The sequence below is a fragment of the Choloepus didactylus genome, chromosome Y (assembly GCF_015220235.1).
Source record: "Choloepus didactylus isolate mChoDid1 chromosome Y, mChoDid1.pri, whole genome shotgun sequence".
NCBI classification, from domain to species: Eukaryota; Metazoa; Chordata; class Mammalia; order Pilosa; family Megalonychidae; genus Choloepus; species Choloepus didactylus.
In genome coordinates, this window is record NC_051335.1 from 7,269,854 (window position 1) to 7,292,910 (window position 23,057).

General features: G+C 41.7%; 1 protein-coding gene across 2 annotated transcripts; it reads right to left on the reverse strand.

Annotated features, from left to right (window-relative positions):
• Positions 1–2,354: 2,354 nt before the first annotated feature.
• Positions 2,355–22,275, reverse strand: LOC119524067 (coagulation factor IX-like). Of its 2 annotated transcripts, none has more exons than XM_037822736.1 (3): positions 21,675–22,275; positions 5,169–5,283; positions 2,355–4,481 (listed from the first exon to the last, which is right to left on the reverse strand). In XM_037822736.1, the coding sequence occupies exons 1-3, from the start codon at positions 21,939–21,941 to the stop codon at positions 3,934–3,936; spliced, it is 930 nt and encodes a 309-aa protein (XP_037678664.1). In that variant the 5' UTR covers positions 21,942–22,275; the 3' UTR covers positions 2,355–3,933. The 2 variants fall into 2 exon arrangements, with proteins under 2 accessions (XP_037678664.1, XP_037678665.1); XM_037822737.1 differs by having other exon boundaries at positions 21,692–21,901.
• Between the last annotated feature and the right edge of the window lie 782 nt (positions 22,276–23,057).

Consider the following 23,057-nt stretch of genomic DNA (forward strand, 5'->3'; position numbering starts at 1 on the left):
GCTTCAGTTTGTTCTTTGGCTGCCACACTGCCTTCTAGGTTACCTGTTGGTCCATACCTGTTTGTCAGTTATAGCATACTAGTCAGAACTCCAGGTGTTTTCAGTCTCGGGTTTGCTGAAAGGATTGCTGAAGTCTTGGTTCTGACATTGTGTTACCTTAGCTCTGGCCTTAACTTGGCTTCATTTTCCTCATCTGTTGAATGGGTGGTGTGGATTGGTTAATGTCTAAGGACCCTTGCAACTCTGACATTCTTAGATTGAACTGGAAGCATTTAGAAATTGCTTAGATGGTATAATTAAGCAATTTTGTGCCATAGTCTGTCATGGCTTGGGAGAGTAGGTGTTCTGGTTTGCTAATGCTGCCATTATACAAAATACTGGAAATGGATTGGCTTTTATAAAGGGGGGTTATTTGGTTACAAATTTACAGTTCTGTTGCCATAAAATTGTCCTAACTAAGGCATCAACAAGAGGATACCTTCACTGAAGAATGACTAATGGCATCTGGAACACCTCTGTCAGCTGGGAAGGCACGTGGCTGGCATCTGCTGCTCCTCTGCTCCCAGGTTCTGGTTTCAAAATGGCTTTCTCCAAAACGTCTCTGGGCATCTGCCTTAGCTCCTGTCTCTCACCTCCTGTGCGTCCTTGCTTCTTTCTCCCAGGGCATTTCTCTCTAAACATTTAGGGGACCTCTCTTAGCTTCTCCAGGGCAAACTCTGGGTTTCATCTCTTAGCTTAAAACTCCAAACATCTTTCTATCTGCATTTCCAAGTGACTCCCAAGTGTCAGCATCTGTGTCAGCTTGTGAACCCTATTAAGTACTCCAGTGAACTAATCAAAACCCACCCTGAATGGGTGGGGCCCACACCTCCATGGAAATAATTTAATCAAAGATACCACCCACAGTTGGGTGAGTCACATCTCCATGGAAACACTCAATCAAGAGGCTCCACCCTAATCAACAGACTAATCAGTCTGCCCCCACAAGATTGCATTAAAGAATATGGCTTTTCTGAGGGACATAATATGTCCAAACCGGCACAGTAGGGAAGAAAACCCTTTCTTTTCCCCCTGGCAGAGAAAACTGGACAGTACTTTGTTCCTGTCACCATAAAGCAACTCATATTCAAAAGAAGCATCCCCATTCCCAAATAAAAACTCATACTTAAACAGCAAGTTAAAATGACTACTGTGCTAACACACTCTTCTCCACTGATCAAGTGTTTGATTTTAATGTCACTTCCAATATTAGAGCAGCATGTTTCAGCCCATTTAGGTTAAGTAGCTACAGCAATTTTGAAAGCACTAATGATTCTTGTTTGGAGACTGCAAACGCCCTAGGCAGAATCCAGCAAGGGGCTGGCTCTGAAGCCGCTGGCTCATAGGCAGGCTTAGAGGCCCTACACATTTGGTAGTAACAACACTAAATCACTGCAGTCATTTTAGATCTCTGGGGAAAGGAGAAAACTGTGGGTCGGAGATCTATGGGCCCAGGAGTTCCACCCTCCACCAATCCTAGGAGGCCTGAGGCCAGTTCCCCCTTGCTGCTTTGGTAAGCTGGTGGTCACTATGGTAACAAGACCAGAGCGCCTGACTTTTACCAATTGCAGAGCGCTGAGGCTACTGACCTTTAGTCCTTCAAATTTGAAGTAACACCTTTCCATGCCTGAATTAGCATTCTCATTAAACCTTAGGCCGACGATTATAGGGTTTCTTCTTGCTTTCACTCTTGTAGCCAACAATAACAGAACTGATTTCTTTGGTTTGTTCATGAAATTTAATACCCAGGCATTATTTTTGTATAATTACGAGCTCCTTTTATGATACTCAATACGAAACTAATTGCAAGCTGACATAAATGTGAATTCAGATTCAGCTAGTATTTGTTGAGCAACTACTGTGGAGTAGTGCATTCAGCACTGAGAAGGCAATTTATATATATCATTTTATTTAAGCTCACAAAATATATGAATGTGACCAGTTATTGTTGCTTGGCAGCCAGTAAATCATCGTGAATATCTGTTGAATAGAAGAATGAAAGAACATGAAATCCCAGACTATCAAGGTTACAAGGGCCTTTGGCAAGAACCCAGTCAAACTCCCTCTTTATACAAATAGAGAAATCAAAGCCCAATATGGACAGTGATTTATCCAAGTTGATATTCACAACTGGTTAGACCCAATTCTGTCCCAGCTGTATCTAAACACTTTCCTCTCCAGGACATGGCACACACGGCCTCATGTGAAGTTTGGATGATAGAGTGGCAGATCTTGGCTGTATTTACTGCCCTGGACACAGCCTTCTGAGTATAGTACTTGGAATACGTCTCTGTGAATGGTTCAACAAGAAACACTTTTTGAGAAAATTTAAAGTATATTTATTGATTACTTACGTTTTTAAAGGCTAAAGAGCAAAGGTATTAACTAGAAGAAATCAGCAAGAGTGAAGCTTGGTTGGAGGTGGGGTGGAGGCAGGGGAAAGCAGCAACTTGGTGGGGTCAAAGTGGCCCAAAACATGATTTTATCAGTGGTCTTATGTGTAATCAAATGCAAGATGACTGATGATTCACAGCAACCAAATTCACAAAAGACTGAGATATGGAACCAGAGCAACAGCTTATTAATCCATAAAGGGAAATATTACCACCTAATGGATTGAAGTGCATATGTTGATTGATCAGCAGATTCTCTCCCTCTAGAAATTTCAATTTAGAAGGCCAATGTATAATCAAAAAGTTGGCTGAAACCAGAAACCAGAAAAGGGGAAGTTAGTTGGCTGATCATAATGGCTCACAATATTGAACCCGGTGCACCCGCCTCCACTGTAGAATTACATTTGTCAAGGAGACATTATGATCATGTTCTCTGGTCTGGGCATGTCCTCTCTGGCCCTGGGCAATGCTGGATACACACGGATGAATTCTTCCTTGAAGACTCTACTTGTTCTAGGCTTCAGACTGACTTGTTCTCTTTCTATTAGCATAATTTTTTCAGACAGAGGACAATACACCTGGGTAGATGTCAGCTGTCTTAGTTACAACTGCCTGCCTGTCTTGCCTTTGTGGAACCATCTTGAGTCAGCGCTCCATTAACCATACAATTAATTACAAGCTCTCAGGGAACTTGTCCGGATGGTTCATTGCTTGCATTATGCATGTTTTGAAAACTGAACTTTCTGAGAGAAAATTTTCCTCCAAGTCCTTGAGGCCCCTTTCCTTCATCCTTGTGTTCTGAAAAGCAAGTCTGAGACCAAACCAAAAGCAAGACTGTGTTCAATGGGCATGTATAACTGTGTACAGGAGTAAAACAGTGTGATTCTCCCCTCCCCTCCTTTTAATGCCTGTGGAGGGAAACAGGGAGAGAGAAAGAGAAAAAATGATTTGGGGATTGGGAGTTGAAAAAGATAAAGGATTCAGAAATAGGGGTAAAGATAAAGAAGTGGCGTTTCTTACGAGTTTTAACTGATCAGTACCTGCTGTGTGCAGGGAATGGGGTTCCTCCTAGGATACCTACATTTCTTCCCTTGTTTGTGATGCTGGTCTTGTGATTGACTAGACCAAGAATCCTGGATGCAAACCTAATAAATGTTGCTGTTTTGATGGGAGAGGCAAGAATGATCTGGAACACTGAATGCTGTTAAGGAGGAAGACTCAAGGGCAGGATGGGGAACGTAATGTCACAATTTTGTCAAGGGTTGGACCTGTAGGAATGGTCATAATTTCCCACCACAGTCTTTTTCTCTAGTGATTGCATTGTCTAATCTATTTACTCTAGTGAAATACAAATTCTAGACAGAATTCCTTGTACAGAGAAAAAGCAGTAGTCTTAGAAGGTAACTATTCAAATCTAACAAGAGATAGAAAGGTGATTAGTTAGTAAGGATCCTGGTCCATTTTCAATCTCCCCAAAACAAGTCAACCTTGCAAATAAATTTTAAGTAAGCTTTGTTTTTTCCTTAATCCAGTTGACATACCTGGATACCTTGGTATATATTCCATATTTGCCTTTCATTGCACACTCTTCACCCCAGCTAATAATCCCAGTTAAGAAGTTAGTCCCTTCCACTTCAGTAACATGGGGTCCCCCACTATCTCCTTGACATGAATCTTTACCTCCCTCATGGTAGCCAGCACAGAACATGTTATTATAGATGATGAACTTTGTGGACCGAAGGCATGTGGCTCTGTCAACAAGTGGAACTTTGAGGTACTGAAGAACTGAGGCCGATCTCCCTCTGTTGAAGACTTTCCCCCGGCCACTCACATATCCAGATCCAAATTTGAGAAAGATGTTCGTGTATTCCCTGTTGGCAATGCAAATAGGCATCACATAGCTGTTCAACGTTAATGGTTCGTCTAGTTCCAGAAGGGTGATGTCGTTGTTGTATCTGTTAACACTTGCATTGTAACTGGGGTGAGGAATAGCTTGAATGATGTTTTGCTTTTGCTCTGTTTGTTCTGTCTCCTCCGTGTTATGTTCACCTATTGAAAATGAAATTTGCTTTTCAGACACAGGCTGTCCCTTAAAGAAATGTATTCTCCAAGTGTCCACTCGGCCTCACTGACTTAACCGGCAGCAAAGTGTCAAAGATCTGAATCTTCTATTGTGATGACTTTAAGCAAAGGTAATGAGGGCCAATACATGTTTTTCAGATCAAAAAGCCATTCGAGACCCAATGGAGCCCACCCATTCACAGAGATGATTCCATTCACTCACGCTATCATAGGTTTTACATTGGCCACAGGTGACAATGAATCTATTTGTCACGAATTCTCCTGGACTTTCCCAGTTTCTAGTATACTGACCCCTTTTCTGAGCACATCTAATACAATCATTTGGTCATACTTTCAATTGTTGGCTGAAGACCAGCTACAGGCTATGTCAGGCACCACAGGTCAGTGACATGATGCCTGTCTTACAGAGGGCTTGATGCCTGGGGAAACAGATAAATTAATAAACAATTGTCCCCCACTGAGATGAGTGCTACTAAAGGTGCACAAAAAGAACTTTGGGGGTTTGGAGGAGGGAGAAAGCTGGGTTTTGAAAATACCTCTAGCCCCAGCCCAATTTATTCAGCAGTGATCCTGTTAGACCTTAGTAAAATATGGTGTACCAATTACATAGGAGGTCCAGTGGTGCTACAAATCACTTTTTTGTTGTTTATTTACCTGCAACAACTGTAATTTTGACACCAGGTTCAATACAGTGCGCTGCAGTTACAACCCATTTTTCATTAATGATGCTACCTCCACAGAATGCATCAATTTTACCATTCAAAAGGACCTGTGGAAACACAATTAGGAGTCTTACTACATAATACATTCAATCAAGAACAAAATACGTACATGCACTGTTTAAAAGAGTGGGCAAAATTTTGGCTTCTATGTGCTGGCAGAAATGGAGTGTTTTCTGGAAAGTGTCAGCTTTGCAAGTGAATTAGTGTTTCTGGAACACAGTCAAAAAAGCCATTTCTTTAACTGCTTTGAAGAGAACACAATGAGGGCCAAGGGGAGCTCTGGCTGAAAAGCCTGGCTTCTTTTGATGATTTGGGGCCCTCGGATTCCTTTACCAGGTGAGTCAGGTCCTCTTAGGACATGATTTGCTTCTTGGGGATTTGGTAGGTAATTTAAGAAACACAACAACTTGATCCTCGAGATCAACAATTATTATTGTCTCCTGTCTCTGCAGGAGGACATCTTGCTACAGGTCATTCGAAAGAGAAAAGCTACTTTCTCTTCCAGGAGCCCTCAAGCTTTTTCCAAACTGGAATATTATGAAATGGGACCCAAGTCCTCTTCAAGGGCTGTGCTCAGAGGCACCCCAGCAGTGAAGAATACCAAGACTCAAGTGCTCCTTCCATTCTTCCTTAGCCATATTTGATTCTCCCTTAGCCATATTTGACTCTCTTTGTCCTAAGTGGTCTATGTTGGTTGTACTTGGTTCTTGGGCAAACTGGACAAAGACCTTGGGTGCTACTTTGAACCTGGGCATTATTAGATAAGAAGCCAATCCATTCTTTCATCTGTATATTCATTTGCATAATCCCAAAGGACAGTGACTATTATCACCACCTCCAACTCAAAATCAACTTGGAGAATTTCACATCCAGTGCTGGCAAAGGCCTTGGTCCACCTGTTCATGAAGAAAGCTGAGAAGTGTGAGCACTAAAGGGCACATTCAACATTCAGTAAACTCTTTGCAGGCATCTACTTACTGTTTGTGAACAGATGCCCTTTGAAGCCCACATAGCCCTAGGCACAAATACTTTCCTAAGCAAGGGAATGCTGAGGTGGATCCCTTAAGTGTGGGGTCATGGAAGGTCCTTGGGGCACTTTTTTTTTTTTTTGAAGTTTCTTTTTGTGGTGAATTTAATTTGTTCAACACCTATTAAACCCAGACACTGAACCACTAGCCTCCTAACTGGAGACCTTTGGGGCTGACTCATTTCAAACCTCTGACCCTCTCTCCATACTTGAGCTGGCTCTCTCACTCTAGCTGTTGCTCTTTAAACATTTTTTAAAATTTAAAAACCCATAAAATAATATAATAAACACCCATATACCCACCACCCACAATTAATCTTCCTAAATATTGTGAATATTCATTGAGTGCTTACCAGGGACCAATTATTGTGTTGTTTTTTTTAATACATTTGCTACTTGTAACACCTTATGGGGTGGTTTAATGTATCCATTAAATAGATGTGCAAACTGAGGTATAGAGAAGCACGTAAATGCAAAGTTAGTGGTGAAGCTGAGATGCAAACCCAAGTTGGCATACTCAAGTCTCTGCTCCTAACCACCTAGCAATTTTCCAAGTGTAGTCTATGGACCAATTGCAGTAGAATCCTCTGGAGTGCTTGTAAAATGCAGAGTCTAAGGCTCACCAGGACTTAATCAGAATATTTGGTGAGTGGGGCTGGGGAAAATGAAGTTCTTCAGAGTATTCTTAAGCACAGTTAAGTTTGAGAACTGTTATATACCTACTGATTCAGAATTCCCAAGCCTTGGTAATTTTTGTTTCTAAACAAGGGCCGGACCGGCTCCATAATTTGTGGGGCTCAGTGCAGAATAAAAATGTGGGGCCTCTTCTTCAAAAGACAGGAAAAAAGTACTGGTAAAAGTACTAAAATACAAAATATTTTTCTTTCTTCAGTTGTCTCTCCTTCAACATATCATGGTTTTTTTTTTAAATTTGATGTTTAATGTCGTGTTCCCTCCTGCATGAGGCTAACTGCTGGGAGAGTGAAGACCCTCACAGGTACCCAGTGGTGGCACTCCCCAATTCAGTGTGCCTCTCAGATGCAAGGACCCTGTCCTGCCAGCCACTGGACCGACACACTGTTCTCCAGTATGGGAGGATAAGTCAATTTTCCCTTTCTACTGGCCCACCTCAGCAACCACCACCAGAGGGCTGACTTCTAAGGGATTGCAACTTCCATCTTGGGACGTGCTCAGTACCCTCCAAATGTGCTATGGCACATTCCCTGTCCCTAGATACCATATGGCCATGCCCCATCCCAAGATGCCAGAGGATCTGTGTACCCAACCTCCACTCTCCTTGTGCTTGTGCCCAAGGCCCCATTGGGGAGGGGGCAGCAATGGTTGCTGGGCAGAGGCGAGGAGGGGAAGTATGGGTAGGGCCTGGGCCATCAGTGGTTGGAGGTGGCAGTGGTTGCTTGCAGACATGGGGAGGGAAAGGCAGGGTGGAGGCCAAGGTACCAGGGTGAGGGAGCACAGAACCCATCCTGGCGAGGTGGTGAGAAGTAGGATTGCATGTGATCCCAGGATCCAATTCCCCAGCTCATGTTCTGTTGTCCTACTGGACTTCACATTACAAAGCAAGCATCCAAAGATAAAATTATTAATCATCTTAGAATGGCAGCTACAGAGCATTGAACCCCAAATATGGGATCCTTCTGAGCACAGGGCTGTGTCAGAAGCCCAGGAAGCTGGCCCCGGCCCCAGGTGATTTTCATCTCCAAAAATATTTGGGCAACGCTGTTCTCTACTGGTCCTGATGGTTACAACTGAACACATCTGTTCAAGCAAATGGAGTGAAGAATTCACGTGCAGTGATATCCTGGTGCTTCTCCTCTGGCCATCTGTAGGGGGGATTTGGGCATCTTTCAGCTCAGTGGCTTAGGTCAGAAGAATGATATCCATTGCCCTAGAGCCCTTAGACAATGACATAGCCAGTCTTCCCCTCGTCAAAGATTTCCTGCCTGGGGTCCTTCTACTGCTTTCTGGTGATGGTTCAAAAATATGGTTGCATTCTGTTAAAACTTGAACACCATTCATTGCCAATTCCTGCTTGATATTAGAAATTTTAGCAAACACCTTTGCCAAGAAAAAGCCCTAAAATACATTTGCAGTTACAGATATTACAAATTACTTGGTTTTGGAATGTTTGCTTGGCTACCTCAGGATCACAGCTATTTTCTTTTTTTTTTTTTAATCTTCATTTTGTTGAGATATATTCACATACCACGCAGTCATACAAAACAAATCGTACTTTTGATTGTTTACAGTACCATTACATAGTGGTACATTCATAACCCAAATCAATCCCTGACACCTTCATTAGCACACACACAAAAATAACAAGAATAATAATTAGAGTGAAAAAGAGCAATTGAAGTAAAAAAGAACACTGGGTACCTTTGTCTGTTTGTTTCCTTCCCCTATTTTTCTACTCATCCATCCATAAACTAGACAAAGTGGAGTGTGGTCCTTATGGCTTTCCCAATCCCATTGTCACCCCTCATAAGCTACATTTTTATTCAACTGTCTTCGAGATTCATGGTTCTGGGATGTAGTTTGATAGTTTCAGGTATCCACCACCAGCTACCCCAATTGTTTAGAACCTAAAAAGGGTTGTCTCAATTGTGCGTAAGAGTGCCCACCAGAGTGATCTCTCGGCTACTTTTGGAATCTCTCTGCCACTGAAGCTTATTTCATTTCCTTTCACATCCACCTTTTGGTCAAGAAGATGTTCTCCATCCCACAATGCCAGGTCTACATTCCTCCCCGGGAGTCATATTCCACGTTGCCAGGGAGATTCACTCCCCTGGGTGTCTGATCCCACATAGGGGGGAGGGCAGTGATTTCACCTTTCAAGTTGGCTTAGCTAGAGAGACAGGGCCACATCTGAGCAACAAAGAGGCATTCAGGAGGAGACTCTTAGGCACAAATATAGGGAGGCCTAGCCTCTCCTTTGCAGCAACCGTCTTCCCAAGGGTAAAACTTATGGTAGAGGGCTCAACCCATCAAACCACAAGTCCCCCATGTCTGTGGTCATGTTAGCAACCATGGAGGTGGGGTAGGCAAATACCCCTGCATTCTCCACAGGCTCCTCAAGGGGGCACTACATCTTTTTTTTTTCCTTGTTTTCCTTTTTTTTTTTTTTAACTTTCCCTTCTTTTTTAAATCAACTGTATGAAAAAAAAGTTAAAAAGAAAAAAAACATACAATAAAAGAACATTTCAAAGAGACCATAACAAGGGAGTAAGAAAAAGACAACTAACCTAAGATAACTACTTAACTTCCAACATGTTCCTACTTTACCCCAAGAAAGTTACATAATATAGCAACATTTCTGTGAACTTGTTCCTACTATATCTATCAGAAATTAACAGACCATAGTTATTCCTGGGCATCCCCAGAACATTAAATAGCTTATCTGTTCTTCTTGGATTATTGTTCCCCCTTCCTTAATTGCTCTCTACTGCTAGTTCCCCTACATTCTACATTATAAACCATTTGTTTTACATTTTTCAAAGTTCACATTAGTGGTAGCATATAATATTTCTCTTTTTGTGCCTGGCTTATTTCGCTCAGCATTATGTCTTCAAGGTTCATCCATGTTGTCATATGTTTCACGAGACCGTTCCTTCTTACTGCCGCGTAGTATTCCATCGTGTGTATATACCACATTTTATTTATCCACTCATCTGTTGAAGGACATTTGGGTTGTTTCCATCTCTTGGCAATTGTGAATAATGCTGCTATGAACATTGGCATGCAGATATCTGTTCGTGTCACTGCTTTCCGATCTTCCGGGTATATACCGAGAAGTGCAATCGCTGGATCGAATGGTAACTCTATATCTAGTTTTCTAAGGAACTGCCAGACTGACTTCCAGAGTGGCTGAACCATGATACAGTCCCACCAACAATGAATAAGAGTTCCAATTTCTCCACATCCCCTCCAGCATTTGTAGTTTCCTGTTTGTTTAATGGCAGCCATTCTAACCGTTGTTAGATAGTATCTCATTGTGGTCTTAATTTGCATCTCTCTAATAGCTAGTGAAGCTGAACATTTTTTCATGTGTTTCTTGGCCATTTGTATTTCCTCTTCAGAGAACTGTCTTTTCATATCTTTTGCCCATTTTATAATTGGGCTGTCTGTACTATTGTCATTGAGTTGTAGGATTTCTTTATATATGCAAGATATCAGTCTTTTGTCAGATACATGGTTTCCAAAAATTTTTTCCCATTGAGTTGGCTACCTCTTTACCTTTTTGAGAAATTCCTTTGAGGTGCAAAAACTTCTAAGCTTGAGGAGTTCCCATTTATCTATTTTCTCTTTTGTTGCTTGTGCTTTGGGTGTAAAGTCTAGGAAGTGGCCTCCTAATACAAGGTCTTGAAGATGTTTTCCTACATTATCTTCTAGGAGTTTTATGGTACTTTCTTTTATATTGAGATCTTTCGTCCATTTTGAGTTAATTTTTGTGTAGGGGGTGAGGTAGAGGTCCTCTTTCATTCTTTTGGATATGGATATCCAACTCTCCCAGCCCCATTTGTTGAAAAGACCATTATGACTCAGTTCAGTGACTTTGGGGGCCTTATCAAAGATCAGTAGGCCATAGATCTGAGAGTATATCTCTGAATTCTCAGTTCAATTCCATTGATCTATATGTCTATCTTTGTGCCTGTACCATGCTGTTTTAGCAACTGTGACTTTATAATAAGCTTCAAAGTCAGGGAGTGTAAGTCCTCCCACTTCGTTTTTCTTTTTTAGAGTGTCTTTAGCAATTCGAGGCATCTTCCTTTTCCAAATAAATTTGATAACTCGCTTTTCCAAGTCTGCAAAGTAGGTTGTTGGAATTTTGATTGGGATTGCATTGAATCTGTAGATGAGTTTGGGTAGAATTGACATCTTAATGACATTTAGTCTTCCTATCCATGAACATGGAATATTTTTCCATCTTTTAAGGTCCCCTTCTATTTCTTTTAGTAGAGTTATGTAGTTTTCTTTGTATAGGTCTTTTACATCTTTGGTTAAGTTGATTCCTAGGTACTTGATTTTTTTCGTTGCTATTGAAAATGGTATCTTTTTCTTGAGTGTCTCTTCAGTTTGTTCATTTCTAGCATATAGAAACATTACTGACTTATGTGCATTAACCTTGTATCCCGCTACTTTGCTAAATTTGTTTATTAGCTCTAGTAGCTGTATCATCGATTTCTCAGGGTTTTCTAGATATAAGATCATATCATCTGCAAACAATGACAGTTTTACTTCTTCTTTCCAATTTGGATGCCTTTTACTTCTTTGTCTTGCCGGATTGCCCTGGCTAGCACTTCCAGCACAATGTTGAATAACAGTGGTGACAGCGGACATCCTTGTCTTGTTCCTGATCTCAGAGGGAAGGCTTTCAGTCTCTCACCATTGAGTACTATGCTGGCTGTGGGTTTTTTCATATATGCTCTTTATCATGTTGAGGAAGTTTCCTTCAATTCCTACCTTTTGAAGTGTTTTTATCCAAAAGGGATGTTGGATTTTGTCAAATGCTTTTTCAGCATCTATTGAGATGATCAATTGATTTTTCCCTTTTGACTTGTTAATGTGTTGTAATACATTGATTGATTTTCTTATGTTGAACCATCCTTGCATGCCTGGAATAAACCCCACTTGGTCATGGTGTATGATGCTTTTAATGTGTCTTTGGATTCGATTTGCAAGTATTTTGTTGAGGATTTTTGCATCTATATTCATTAGGGAGATTGGCCGGTAGTTTTCCTTTTTTGTAACATCTTTGCCTGGTTTTGGTATTAGATTGATGTTAGCTTCATAAAATGAGTTAGGTAGTGTTCTATTTTCTTCAATGTTTTGAAAGAGTTTGAGTAAGATTGGTGTCAGTTCTTTCTGGAAAGTTTGGTAGAATTCCCCTGTGAAGCCATCTGGCCCTGGGCATTTATTTGTGGGAAGATTTTTGATGACTGATTGGATCTCTTTGCTTGTGATGGGTTGGTTGAAGTCTTCTATTTCTTCTCTGGGCAGTCTAGGTTGTTCATATGTTTCCAGGAAATTGTCCATTTCCTCTATATTATCCAGTTTGTTGCCATACAGTTGTTCATAGTATCCTCTTATAATTTTTTTAAATTTCTTCAGGATCTGCAGTTATGTCACCTTTTTCATTCATTATTTTGTTTATATGGGTCTTCTCTCTTTTTGATTTTGTCAGTCTAGCTAGGGGCTTGTCAATCTTGTTGATCTTCTCAAAGAACCAACTTTTGGTGTTATTTATCCTCTCTATTGTTTTTTTGTTCTCTATGTCATTGATTTCTGCTTGAATCCTTGTTATTTCTTTTCTTCTACTTGGTTTAGGATTGGTTTGCTGTTCATTTTCTAGCTTCTTCAGTTGATCCATTAGTTGTTTGATTTTGGCTCTTTCTTCCTTTTTAATATATGCGTTTAGTGCTATAAATTTCCCCCTTAGCACTGCTTTTGCTGCATCCCATAGGTTTTGGTATGTTGTGTTCTCATTTTCATTCGTCTCTATATATTTAGCAATTTCTCTTGCTATTTCTTCTTTAACCCACTGATTGTTTAGGAGTGTGTTGTTTAACCTCCAGGTATTTGTGAATTTTCTAAGTCTCTGATGGTTATTGACTTCTAATTGTATTCCATTGTGGTCAGAGAATGTGCTTTGAATAATTTCAATCTTTTTAAATTTACTGAGGCTTGTTTTATGTCCCAGCATATGATCTATACTGGAGAAAGTTCCAAGAGCACTAGAAAAGTATGTGTATCCTGGTGATTTGGGATGTAATGTCCTGTATATGTCTGTTAAATCTAATTCATTTATCAGATTGTTTAGGTTTTCAATTTCCTTACTGGTCTTCTGTCTGGTTGATCTATCTATAGGAGAGAGTGATGTGTTGAAGTCTCCCACAATTATTGTGGAAACATCAATTGCTTCCTTTAGTTTTGCCGGTGTTTCTCTCATGTATTTTGTGGCACCTTGATTGGGTGCATAGACATTTATGATTGTTATTTCTTCTTACTGAATTGCCCCTTTTATTAGTATGTAGTGGCCTTCTTTGTCTCTCAAAACATCCCTGCATTTGAAGTCTATTTTATCTGAGATTAATATTGCTACACCTGCTTTCTTTTGGCTGTAGCTTGTATGAAATATTTTTTTCCATCCTTTCACTTTCAGTTTCTTTGTGTCCCTGTGTCTAAGATGAGTCTCTTGTATGCAACATATTGATGGTTCATTTTTTTTGATCCATTCTGCGAATCTATATCTTTTTAATTGGGGAGTTTAATCCATTTACATTCAACGTTATAACCGTGAAGGCATTTCTTGAATCAGCCATCTTATCCTTTGGTTTATGTTTGTCATATTTTTCCCGTCTATTAATATCCTTTATTGTACCCATACTGAATCTCTTTAGTACTGAAACTTTCTCCAAGTCTCTCTGTCCTTTCTTTGTTTCTCTGTCTGTAGGGCTCCCTTTAGTATCTCCAGTAGTGCAGGTGTCTTGTTAGCAAATTCTCTCAGCATTTCTTTGTCTGTGAAAAATTTAAGCTCTCCCTCAAATTTGAAGGAGAGCTTTGCTGGATAAAGTATTCTTGGCTGGAAATTTTTCTCACTCAGAATTTTAAATATATCGTGCCGCTGCCTTCTTGCCTCCACGGTGGCTGCTGAGTAGTCACTACTTAGTCTTATGCTGTTTCCTTTGTATGTGGTGAATTGCTTTTCTCTTGCTGCTTTCAGAACTTGCTCCTTCTCTTCTGTGTTTGACAGTGTAATCAGTATGTGTCTCGGAGTGAGTTTATTTGGATTTATTCTATTTGGGGTTCGCTGAGCATTTATGATTTGTGTATTTATGTTGTTTAGAAGATTTGGCAAGTTTTCCGCAACAATTTCTTTGAATACTCTTCCTAGACCTTTACCCTTTTCTTCCCCTTCTGGGACACCAATGAGTCTTATATTTGGACGTTTCATATTATCTATCATATCCCTGAGGTCCATTTCGATTTTTCAATTTTTTCCCCATTCTTTCTTTTATGCTTTCATTTTCCATTCTGTCATCTTCCAGGTCACTGATTCGTTGTTCAACTTCCTCTAGTCTTGTACTATGAGTGTCCAGAATCTTTTTAATTTGGTCAACAGTTTCTTTAATTTCCATAAGATCTTCCATTTTTTTATTGAGTCTTGCAATGTCTTCTTTATGCTCTTCTAGGGTCTCCTTGATTTCCTTTGTCTCCCGTACTATGGTCTCATTGTTCATCTTTAGTTCTTTGCGTAGCTGCTCTAGGTGCTGTGTCTCTTCTGGTCTTTTGATTTGGGTGCTTGGGCTTGGGTTATCCATATCGTCTGTTTTTTTCATATGCTTTATAATTTTCTGTTGTTTTTGGCCTCGTGGCATTTGCTGAACTTGATAGGGTTCTTTTAGGATTTGTAGACCAATTGAAGTCCTTATCTCTACTTTATCAGATCTACAGGTTCGTGGAGTACACTTTCTCTAACTAACCAGCAGGTGGTGTCCACGAGCCACCTGTTCTCCACAAGCCAGTTCTCCCCTGCTTAGCCTTTTTGGTGAGTGGGGGAGTGAGTCTTGTGGGGTGCAATTGGTGTACCAAGCTTGCGTGTGTAGTTGGTGTTGCCTGCCCTGTATATGGGGCATGTTTCTGGGCAATTAGGGAGAGGGGGGTGGCTCTAACAATCAAATCTCCCTGGTGATCCTAGAGTTTTAAAGCTGCTGCAATAGTCTAATTCTTCAGTTCAGTCCTGCCACAGTTTGTCTCTGCCACTGACCCACAAGTCCTTGGTATTGGCGTATGGCTCCTGAGACTTGCAAGTGGGCCCCTCTTCCAGGCCGTGCACCCCGGGTCCTCTGTTGAGGGATGACTGTGCTATGTCACAGGTGAGTGCCGTCCCCCCAGGGCAGTTCTGGGCTGCTGGGCTGTGTAGGGAGGCTCCCAGTCTGCTGAAATGATGGCTGAATGGGGCTTTGTTAATTCACACTGCTCTACCTTCCCAACTCTGGGACAATCAGCTGAGGTTGCAGGGAAGGCTAATGTCCACGCCCAGTTTTGTGGTGTGTGCCTGTTATTTGAAGCACTTCCATCACACTAGGTTGTCTGGGGCAGTTCTGGGCTATGGGGCTGGCGATGGGCAGGAGTGTTTCCTGTCCACCAGGATGATGGCTGTGAGCGGACACCCCCCTTTTCTTGGGAAGTTGTGGTGTTTAGTGAATTTTCTCAGCCACTGGATTATTGCCTTTTGTCTCAGAGCTCTCCTAGTTCTGCTCTTGACTTGACCTGCCCAAATTGCAAGTCTTTGAAGCTTTCTGTATTGGGCTTCTTAGAGTAATTGTTTTAGAAAAACAAAAAAGGATTAAAAAAAAAAAAGTGCCCTCCTCAGAGATCTAATGGGTTATTGAAATGCTAAGAGACAAAGCAACCAGGGCCATTAAGGAAAGGTCCACAGGGCAGAGAGATCAGCTTTTCTTCGGGATTTGCATATGCGCCTCAGGGCCTGAGCTCGGGCCTGAGCTCTGCCCTTCCCCCTTCTATGTTCAGCAGAGCTCTAAAAATCCTCCGCTTTTACTTTGGAGTTTTTCCTGTTGTTTTTTTTCTATGCCTGTCTCCTCTCTGCTGGGCTGGCTGCTCTCAGATTCTCTGGTGTCTGGTCTCCGTCTATCTATGGTTGGAGTTTGGATCAGCAGAATGAGTTTCCGATAAGGGCTGCCAGTGCAGTTCTCCCTTCTCCTTCCCGGAGCTGACAGCCCCGCCTCCCACGGGACTGAGCCTGGCAGGGAAGGGCGCGGGTCCCCTGGCCGCAAAAACTTACAGATTTTGCTGATCTCAGCAGTTCCACGTGTTCATGAGTGTTGTATGAAGTATGCCCAAAGGCAGATTGCTCTGTGGTGTCCAGTCCACGCAGTTCCTGGCTTTCTACCTACTTTCCTGGAGGAGTAACTAAAACATACAGCTCACCAGTCTGCCATCTTGCCCCACCTCCTACAGCTATTTTCAATATTAGCTATTTGGGGGATGAGCTGTTGGCTGAGCCAAGGACAAGTTCTTGCAAGACATCACTTTGGAGAATAATGTGGAAAATGGGAAAGCATATGTTCTGAGGAAGTCTTTTGAATTCCGATCTGTTTGAAGTATTCATGCTTGTCATATCTTAACAGGAGCCTGTTTTTCTCTCTCTTTCAGGCATACACATATACACACATAGAAACTCATGCACACTCACCCACAGAACACATATTCACACATCTCTTTTGATGCTCTTCACTAAAAATGCCAACCCAGAGCCATAGCTGTTGCCCTGTTTTTCTCTTCCTAACCTTTTAACTTGAACCTGGCCTTTCCTGGGAGATTACAGTAAAACCCTTATTCTCCCCACCCACCCACCCCCAGCTTCACAATAACATGTTCTCTACGGTTGCATATTCTCTCTTATATACAAAGCAAACCCATTTCTGCATGACGTGTATATGTGCAGCTTGCTATTGCCCCAGGTATGATTCACCCATCCCTAGGCCCTAGGTCATTTTGCTGCGCACTGAAGGGAGCCTCATTCCTGGTTTTAATGATCAACTAGACCAATCACCAAAATACATTTCATCAACCAATAGGGTCTAACTAGTCTATCCAAACTAGCTGTGTGGGACCAGATGAGATGGCACTGGTATGTTTTTATTTCTCCTAATTGGTACTTTATCATCTGAGCTAGGAATAACAGAGGGTTCTATGTGAAGATATTTCTTCAAGCAACGTTCTTCCCAACCTGCAAAATAGGAAGAGAATGTTCTGGTTCACACACATGGTAACTTTGCATGCTGTCTGCTACTAGTGTGTGTCCTAATGGAATGGAAAGGATTGGAGCTGTGCAGCTAGCAGTACAGGGCAAGAGCTCAGGCAGACAACTTTAAGGATAGCTACAGGCCACCGCTGAGGGAAGGCTGAGACTGGAGAACTGCTAAGACATTTCAAAGATTATTTAGGGCAAGAATAGAATAAGGAATAGACAGACTGCTTCTCTGGATATTTTCTGTGGGTTAAAAACAGTCAAATATTGGCAACTGCATATGATACAACTTAATAGAAAGGATAAAGAAAGCTTAACCACCTAGTCTCCGTGGTACTTGTGTGTTTTTTCAATCTAGTAGAATGATCTTCAGATGATTAAATACAGAGTAAATAGGGATAATAGAGAACTGAGGCCCATGATGAGAGAAAATAGAAAGACCAGGTACCATGATGAGAAAAAAAAGAAAAATGGGAGGAGCGCTTGGGGTGGATTTGCACATGCTCAGGATTGTTAGCGGCAGTGCCAGGGGCAGGGGTATAGAACCCGAAGGAAAACTTTAGTAAAGCAGAAATAGGGAGTTGTTTCCTCACATCCCTCCTTCCTGAGGTGTTGCTGAAGGGGATTTAGTCTTAGTGGCATCTGGGTTTCCCTTTATTTTCCCTCTTAGGTTCCATACTTATCATTTCTTCCTTGACGCAGCTGTACGAAACTCAAGCTTCATTTTAGTTTCCCTTGCCTCTAAAGAGGCACTGATTCTTAGAAAATCTCCTTTCTGTGAATGTGCAGCTTCCTCTCCCCCGCTGCCCCGGAAGTGTCCCTGCAGAGTCCTTGCTTCCTTTCCCTGAGTTCTCAAGGGCTTCTGAGCCCCCGCTGGGCTTCTGGAGGGGAGACTGAGGCAAGGCGGCCTTTCTTGGCTTCACCCTTCACCCTCAGGCCTTCGGGCTTAGAAATGAGGGCCTAGAGGTGGAAGCCTTTGGTCTTGAGGGGCCAGAGCTGGGAGGGGGCCCCTGGGAAGCGGCCTTGGTAAGTGAAGCTGGAAGCTGAGGCGAAGGCCCCAGACTAAGGTAAGAAAACAGTGGCGCGTCAGAGACCGGCTACGTGGAAGGTGAGCTTTGCACCATAGGGTCTCAAAGCTGGTTGGGACCCCTAGCCTGCTGTAACTCCCCACTTCCCCTTCTTCCTTCCTTCCCTCCTTCCCCCACTTCCTTCCTCTTCGCCTCCTTCACAACCCCGGATGGGGTTATCCAGCCGCTGGTTTACTGTCTCCAGCGTCAGAACCGCTCTTCAGCAATTACATCAACATTTGTTCAACTAACGTTTCTTCCCCAAACTACCCAGCCCACATAGTTAACTGAAGCCCAGTAGTTGACAAAGGCTCTCTTAAGCCGGGCCAGAATCTGCCTGCCTTACCTTTCCACCTGTAAGTCCATCCACACCTGGTCCTTGAGTCTTGCAAACAGCTCACCTGAGCCTTTTCTTTAACACATCAAACATTTCCAGTTCATTCAAACTTCCCTTTACTCCACATGAAAGAGAACTCTCTATGTTTTTCTATGTGGGTTTTCATCACCCAAGTGATTGCTTTATCCAACCTGCCCCTCCAATTGGAAGATAAAATAAAAATATATCAATTCTGAATCAGGAAGGCTTTTATGAAACTTCAGCATCAGCATTTTGAATCACTATTCTAGGTGAAATTGCTTACCAGTATATCATAGCTGCAGCTGTAACATTTTGGCCACTGAAACTCTGGCTGTTGCTTGCTTTCTCTCGATGCCTTGGCTGTGTCCTGTTTGTTACACAGCCCTGCCTGCAATCAAATGTAGTATTTCCACCCTGCAGCTTAGCAGTGATGGGGTGAAGCTGGCCCATCTACAAATGAGGAGAGAGATTTTCATATGTTTCTTTTCCTTTTTCATCTGTGTCTAATAGTGACTTTTGTTCACTTTATTTCATATTTACAAAAACCAGTACCCTTTCATGAGAAACTGGGTGGCAGTGGGTATGGAGAGGCAGTTCTCTGGTGATGAAGGAAACAATGCAGAAATATGATGGGGTCTTTCTCAAGTATCCTAGAGAGTAACTCAGCTCCTCACCTTTGGAAAAGAATAAAACCTAATGCTTCCTACCTCAGCAGTCAGTAATCTTGGTTCATGTGGATGAAATAGGGAGTAGACAGGTATGTGCATGTGCACGTGCACACACGCACATGGATGAGTGACACATGGAAGAATGAAAGGAAGGACGCAGCAGGTGAGATAACTAGAAGTGTGCAATGATGAGGACATGAAGAGACTTGACTTGTTATATAAACTTTGTATCTTCTTCCTCACAGTACGACTGCAACCACCATCTAATAGTCTCTTCTGCTTAAAAAATCAAAACAAAACAAAACAAGACAAAAGAAACCTGCTAGAGTTACTAACATTTCTTTTGAGAAAGTGTCTGCATTGTGAAAACATTGGCAGGCATCTGACTTAAAGAGGGTGGATTGGGAACAGAGAGAGTATGTTACTACATTGAGACTCTATACCCCCTTTTTCTTGTTCTCTCATTTAAGGGTGCTTGCCATTCCATTTCTGGGATAACAGGAGGACAATGCTAAGTCCTCATGCATGCATCCTGGGATTTTGTTTTTGATCCTCAGGTTTTTATCTGGCTAAAGTAACACTCCTTTGTTCCTGGATCCTCCACCCTAAACACTGCTTGGTGTCCCACAAGCCCAAGGAAGATAATCTTCATAAAGTTGGATCTTTTGTTCTAATCACCTTATCCATGGAAGTTGGATACATAATGAATGAAAATGCATGAGAACACAAATAAAATTTGATAGAATTAGATGCATGGATGCTAAATAGAATGAGAGAATAATCAAGAGTGGCCAGACCCAAGAGGCATTATTCAAAGGAAGGTCTATGGAGAAGGTTAGTCTTAAAAAGAGTTGTGAAGAAGAGTAAAGGTGTGGGTCATGGTGGGTGAGGGAAGCAGCCCTGGTTGGGTGCTTAGATAGGCTGCAGAGGAACTTACAGTGTTTTATTTTTGGCTATAAGAACAGGTCCAATAAATATTGTTCAAAGAACAGCAAAAGTAAAAGAAAGGGAAATATAAAATCTTGGTTGTGATGGCCTGCTCTCTTTCAGTACCATTTTTCCATAACATCTGTGCCACCCCCAACCTCCACTCCTAGATATATATCTAATACCTCATACGCATTGTATTGGAGAATGGCAGGCAATCTGAAGAACCCTGGATAGATACATAGGTAGTCTCAGAAAATTCCAGTGGTATTAAACCTGGGGACTTTACCTGATCCTGGCTTAAATTGTTACCCATTTGACGATTGAAAAGTTTTTTGGGATGTTGGTCTCTGATGGCAGAAGTTCAAACCTCAGTAGAGAAAGTATTTTGGAGTGAGGAGGACCTTTAAGTATCCCTCAAGTCACTAAGAAATACTAAAATTTTGGCCACTAGGGAGTTTTATGAGAGACTAAATGCTATCATCACTGTTGCCCAATAGAACTTTTCTGCAGTGATGGACATGTTCTATCTATCTGTACCTGTGCTGTCCAATATAATGGCCAGCAGCCACATGTGGATATTGTGCACTTGAAATGTGGCTTGGCTAACTGAAGTACTCAATTTTTAATTTTCTTTAATTGTATTAAATTTAACTAACCACACATGAATAGTGGTTACCTATTGATCAGCAAAACTGTATATAGGGACCAGCCTGGTTCCTTGCTTGTGGGGCCCACTTTCTCATAGATGGAACCATTTAGGCATCTCCTGTTGGCTCAGTTACAATCTACTGTTTGCTACAAATCTAGCTCTTGGCCCAGTGGTTGTTGCAGAAGCCAGGGTCCAGGCCACCAAATAGTGAACTCACGATACCTAGACCCACATTTCTTCAAGTATAGTCTGCAGACAACCTACATCAGAATCCTTGGGAGAAATGTGGAGCTAGGTACCATGAGCCCACTGTTTGGTGGCTTGGACCCTGGCTTCTGTAACAAGTTTGGTTTCTTTGGAGTAATGGTTTTCAAACTGTAGTGTGCATCAGAAGCACCAGGAGGGCTTGTTAGAACATGTATTGCTGGAGAGAGGCCCCAGATTGTGCATTCCCAACAGGTTACCAGGTGGTGCTGGTGCCACCACACTTTGAGAACCACAGCTTTGAATCTCTGTCTCATACCCTGGTTCCAGTATTCTTGCCTTAATCCTTCATACTTGAGTCCTTTTCTTTACTCCCTTCAAATTAATCTGGCTTCTCTTGGCCTAGAGAGTTTACTCTCACCAGTTCTCCCAGAGATTGAAGCTGAAGTACTACCCAGAACCCAAGTACTTGTGACATCACTTCCAGATATCCCTATGGTTGATTCCAGTTGCTTATCTGGAATCCTGCCATGCTCTTATTTCCTTGATGCCAAACTCACCTTGACCTTGCATGGTAACTTTCCCTGGACTTCTCTTTCACTGGCTGCCCACCTATGGGGGTTTCCTCACATTGCTTAGTGCTGAAATTTGCCTAAACATTTCTTTCACCCACACGGGTCTCCCACTTGGTCTTTCCCTTGCCAGCTGAGCTCCAGTTTTGACATACCATCATTATAGAGTACCTGCCAAGGGAATTGACCTGGTTTGGCGTTTTCTCCACCAGCAACCCTCTTGAAGTCATCAGATGGTTGGATGCTTTGAGTGATGTTATCAAAATCTGTTTCAGCATCAGTAAAATTTTCATAGTCCATATTGGAAAAAATAGTCTCAGCCCAGGTGAATGTCTGAGAAGTGTGCAGTACAGAAACTTTTCCACATGGAAATGGAACTAGAAAAATAGAAAATAAATTAGCATTATGGTATTTCTCATCGGCAAACAGAACACACATTACAAAAACCGAGAATGAAGCCCATCTTTGTCATTTCTGAGAAGCAGGCCCATCAGTATTTTTTTCAAAAAATCTAATCAATAAATATAGTCTCAAACTAATAGGTTGATTGCATTATTTCTATGGAAAGTTTTCAAACCCTTCATGAAAAGAGCATTTGGCTCAGGAATCCATCATCTTTTACAGAAATAGACCAGGTGTTCCAGAATCAAATTTGGTAAGACTTTTAAAAAGTCTAATGTCTTTCTGTTCAGTTTCTTTACTAAAAAGTCTCACTCCCAAGTGCTGAATCTGAATGGGAGTCTGATGATTGGTGTCATATAACTTTAACTTTAGGATTAGATGAATGGCACTTCTGTTTATTGTTAACAGGATTTAAGATCCTGTAGACAGCATTTTGACTGAGGTATGCCAGAAACCAAGGCAAACACTATAATGCCTCACCGATATGGACTATCTACAATGTGTAAACTCAGAATTGAATCTCAGAGCACAGCCTAATAGGGAAATGATTATTGTAATGGTCCCCAGATTGTAAGTTCTTACAGCAGCCAAATCTATTCCTGAATTGTAATGGCTATCTCCAAACCCTGAGATATCGATCCCTTTGTGTATAACCTGATTGATCTCTGGAACATTGGGTATCTGTGTGACACCTGAAACTCAGAGCTAGAGCTCGGCAAATTTGAATGTCAGTATTAATGCACGCAGCAACTGTTCAAAAAAAAAAAAAGGTGAAAGAGCCCCAACTTTAATTAGAGATATGAATGAAGCAGATCTGGTTAAGACTGGGGCAAATCAGGCCAAAGGATAAAGGTTGAAACTGACTGTGTGTTAAAACTTCAGCTTCCATGTGAGTCCAAGGGAAGAACTGTTTATTTGGTGTAGGATCTATATTTTCTCAACAATATAACTTGTACAGTCAGTTTGTTCAAACACCACAATTACATGGGACTTTGAATAGGAAGTGAGCTATGGTAGGTCTGTATAGGTTAGAGTGAAGGTGAAGTAGCAACACATCCCAGAGTAATTTGGGCAGAGAATAAAAATATATATTCGGGGCCTCCCTGAGGAGCTGGGGGAGGATGCGGAGGTGTTGGTGTTGTACTTCCTCAC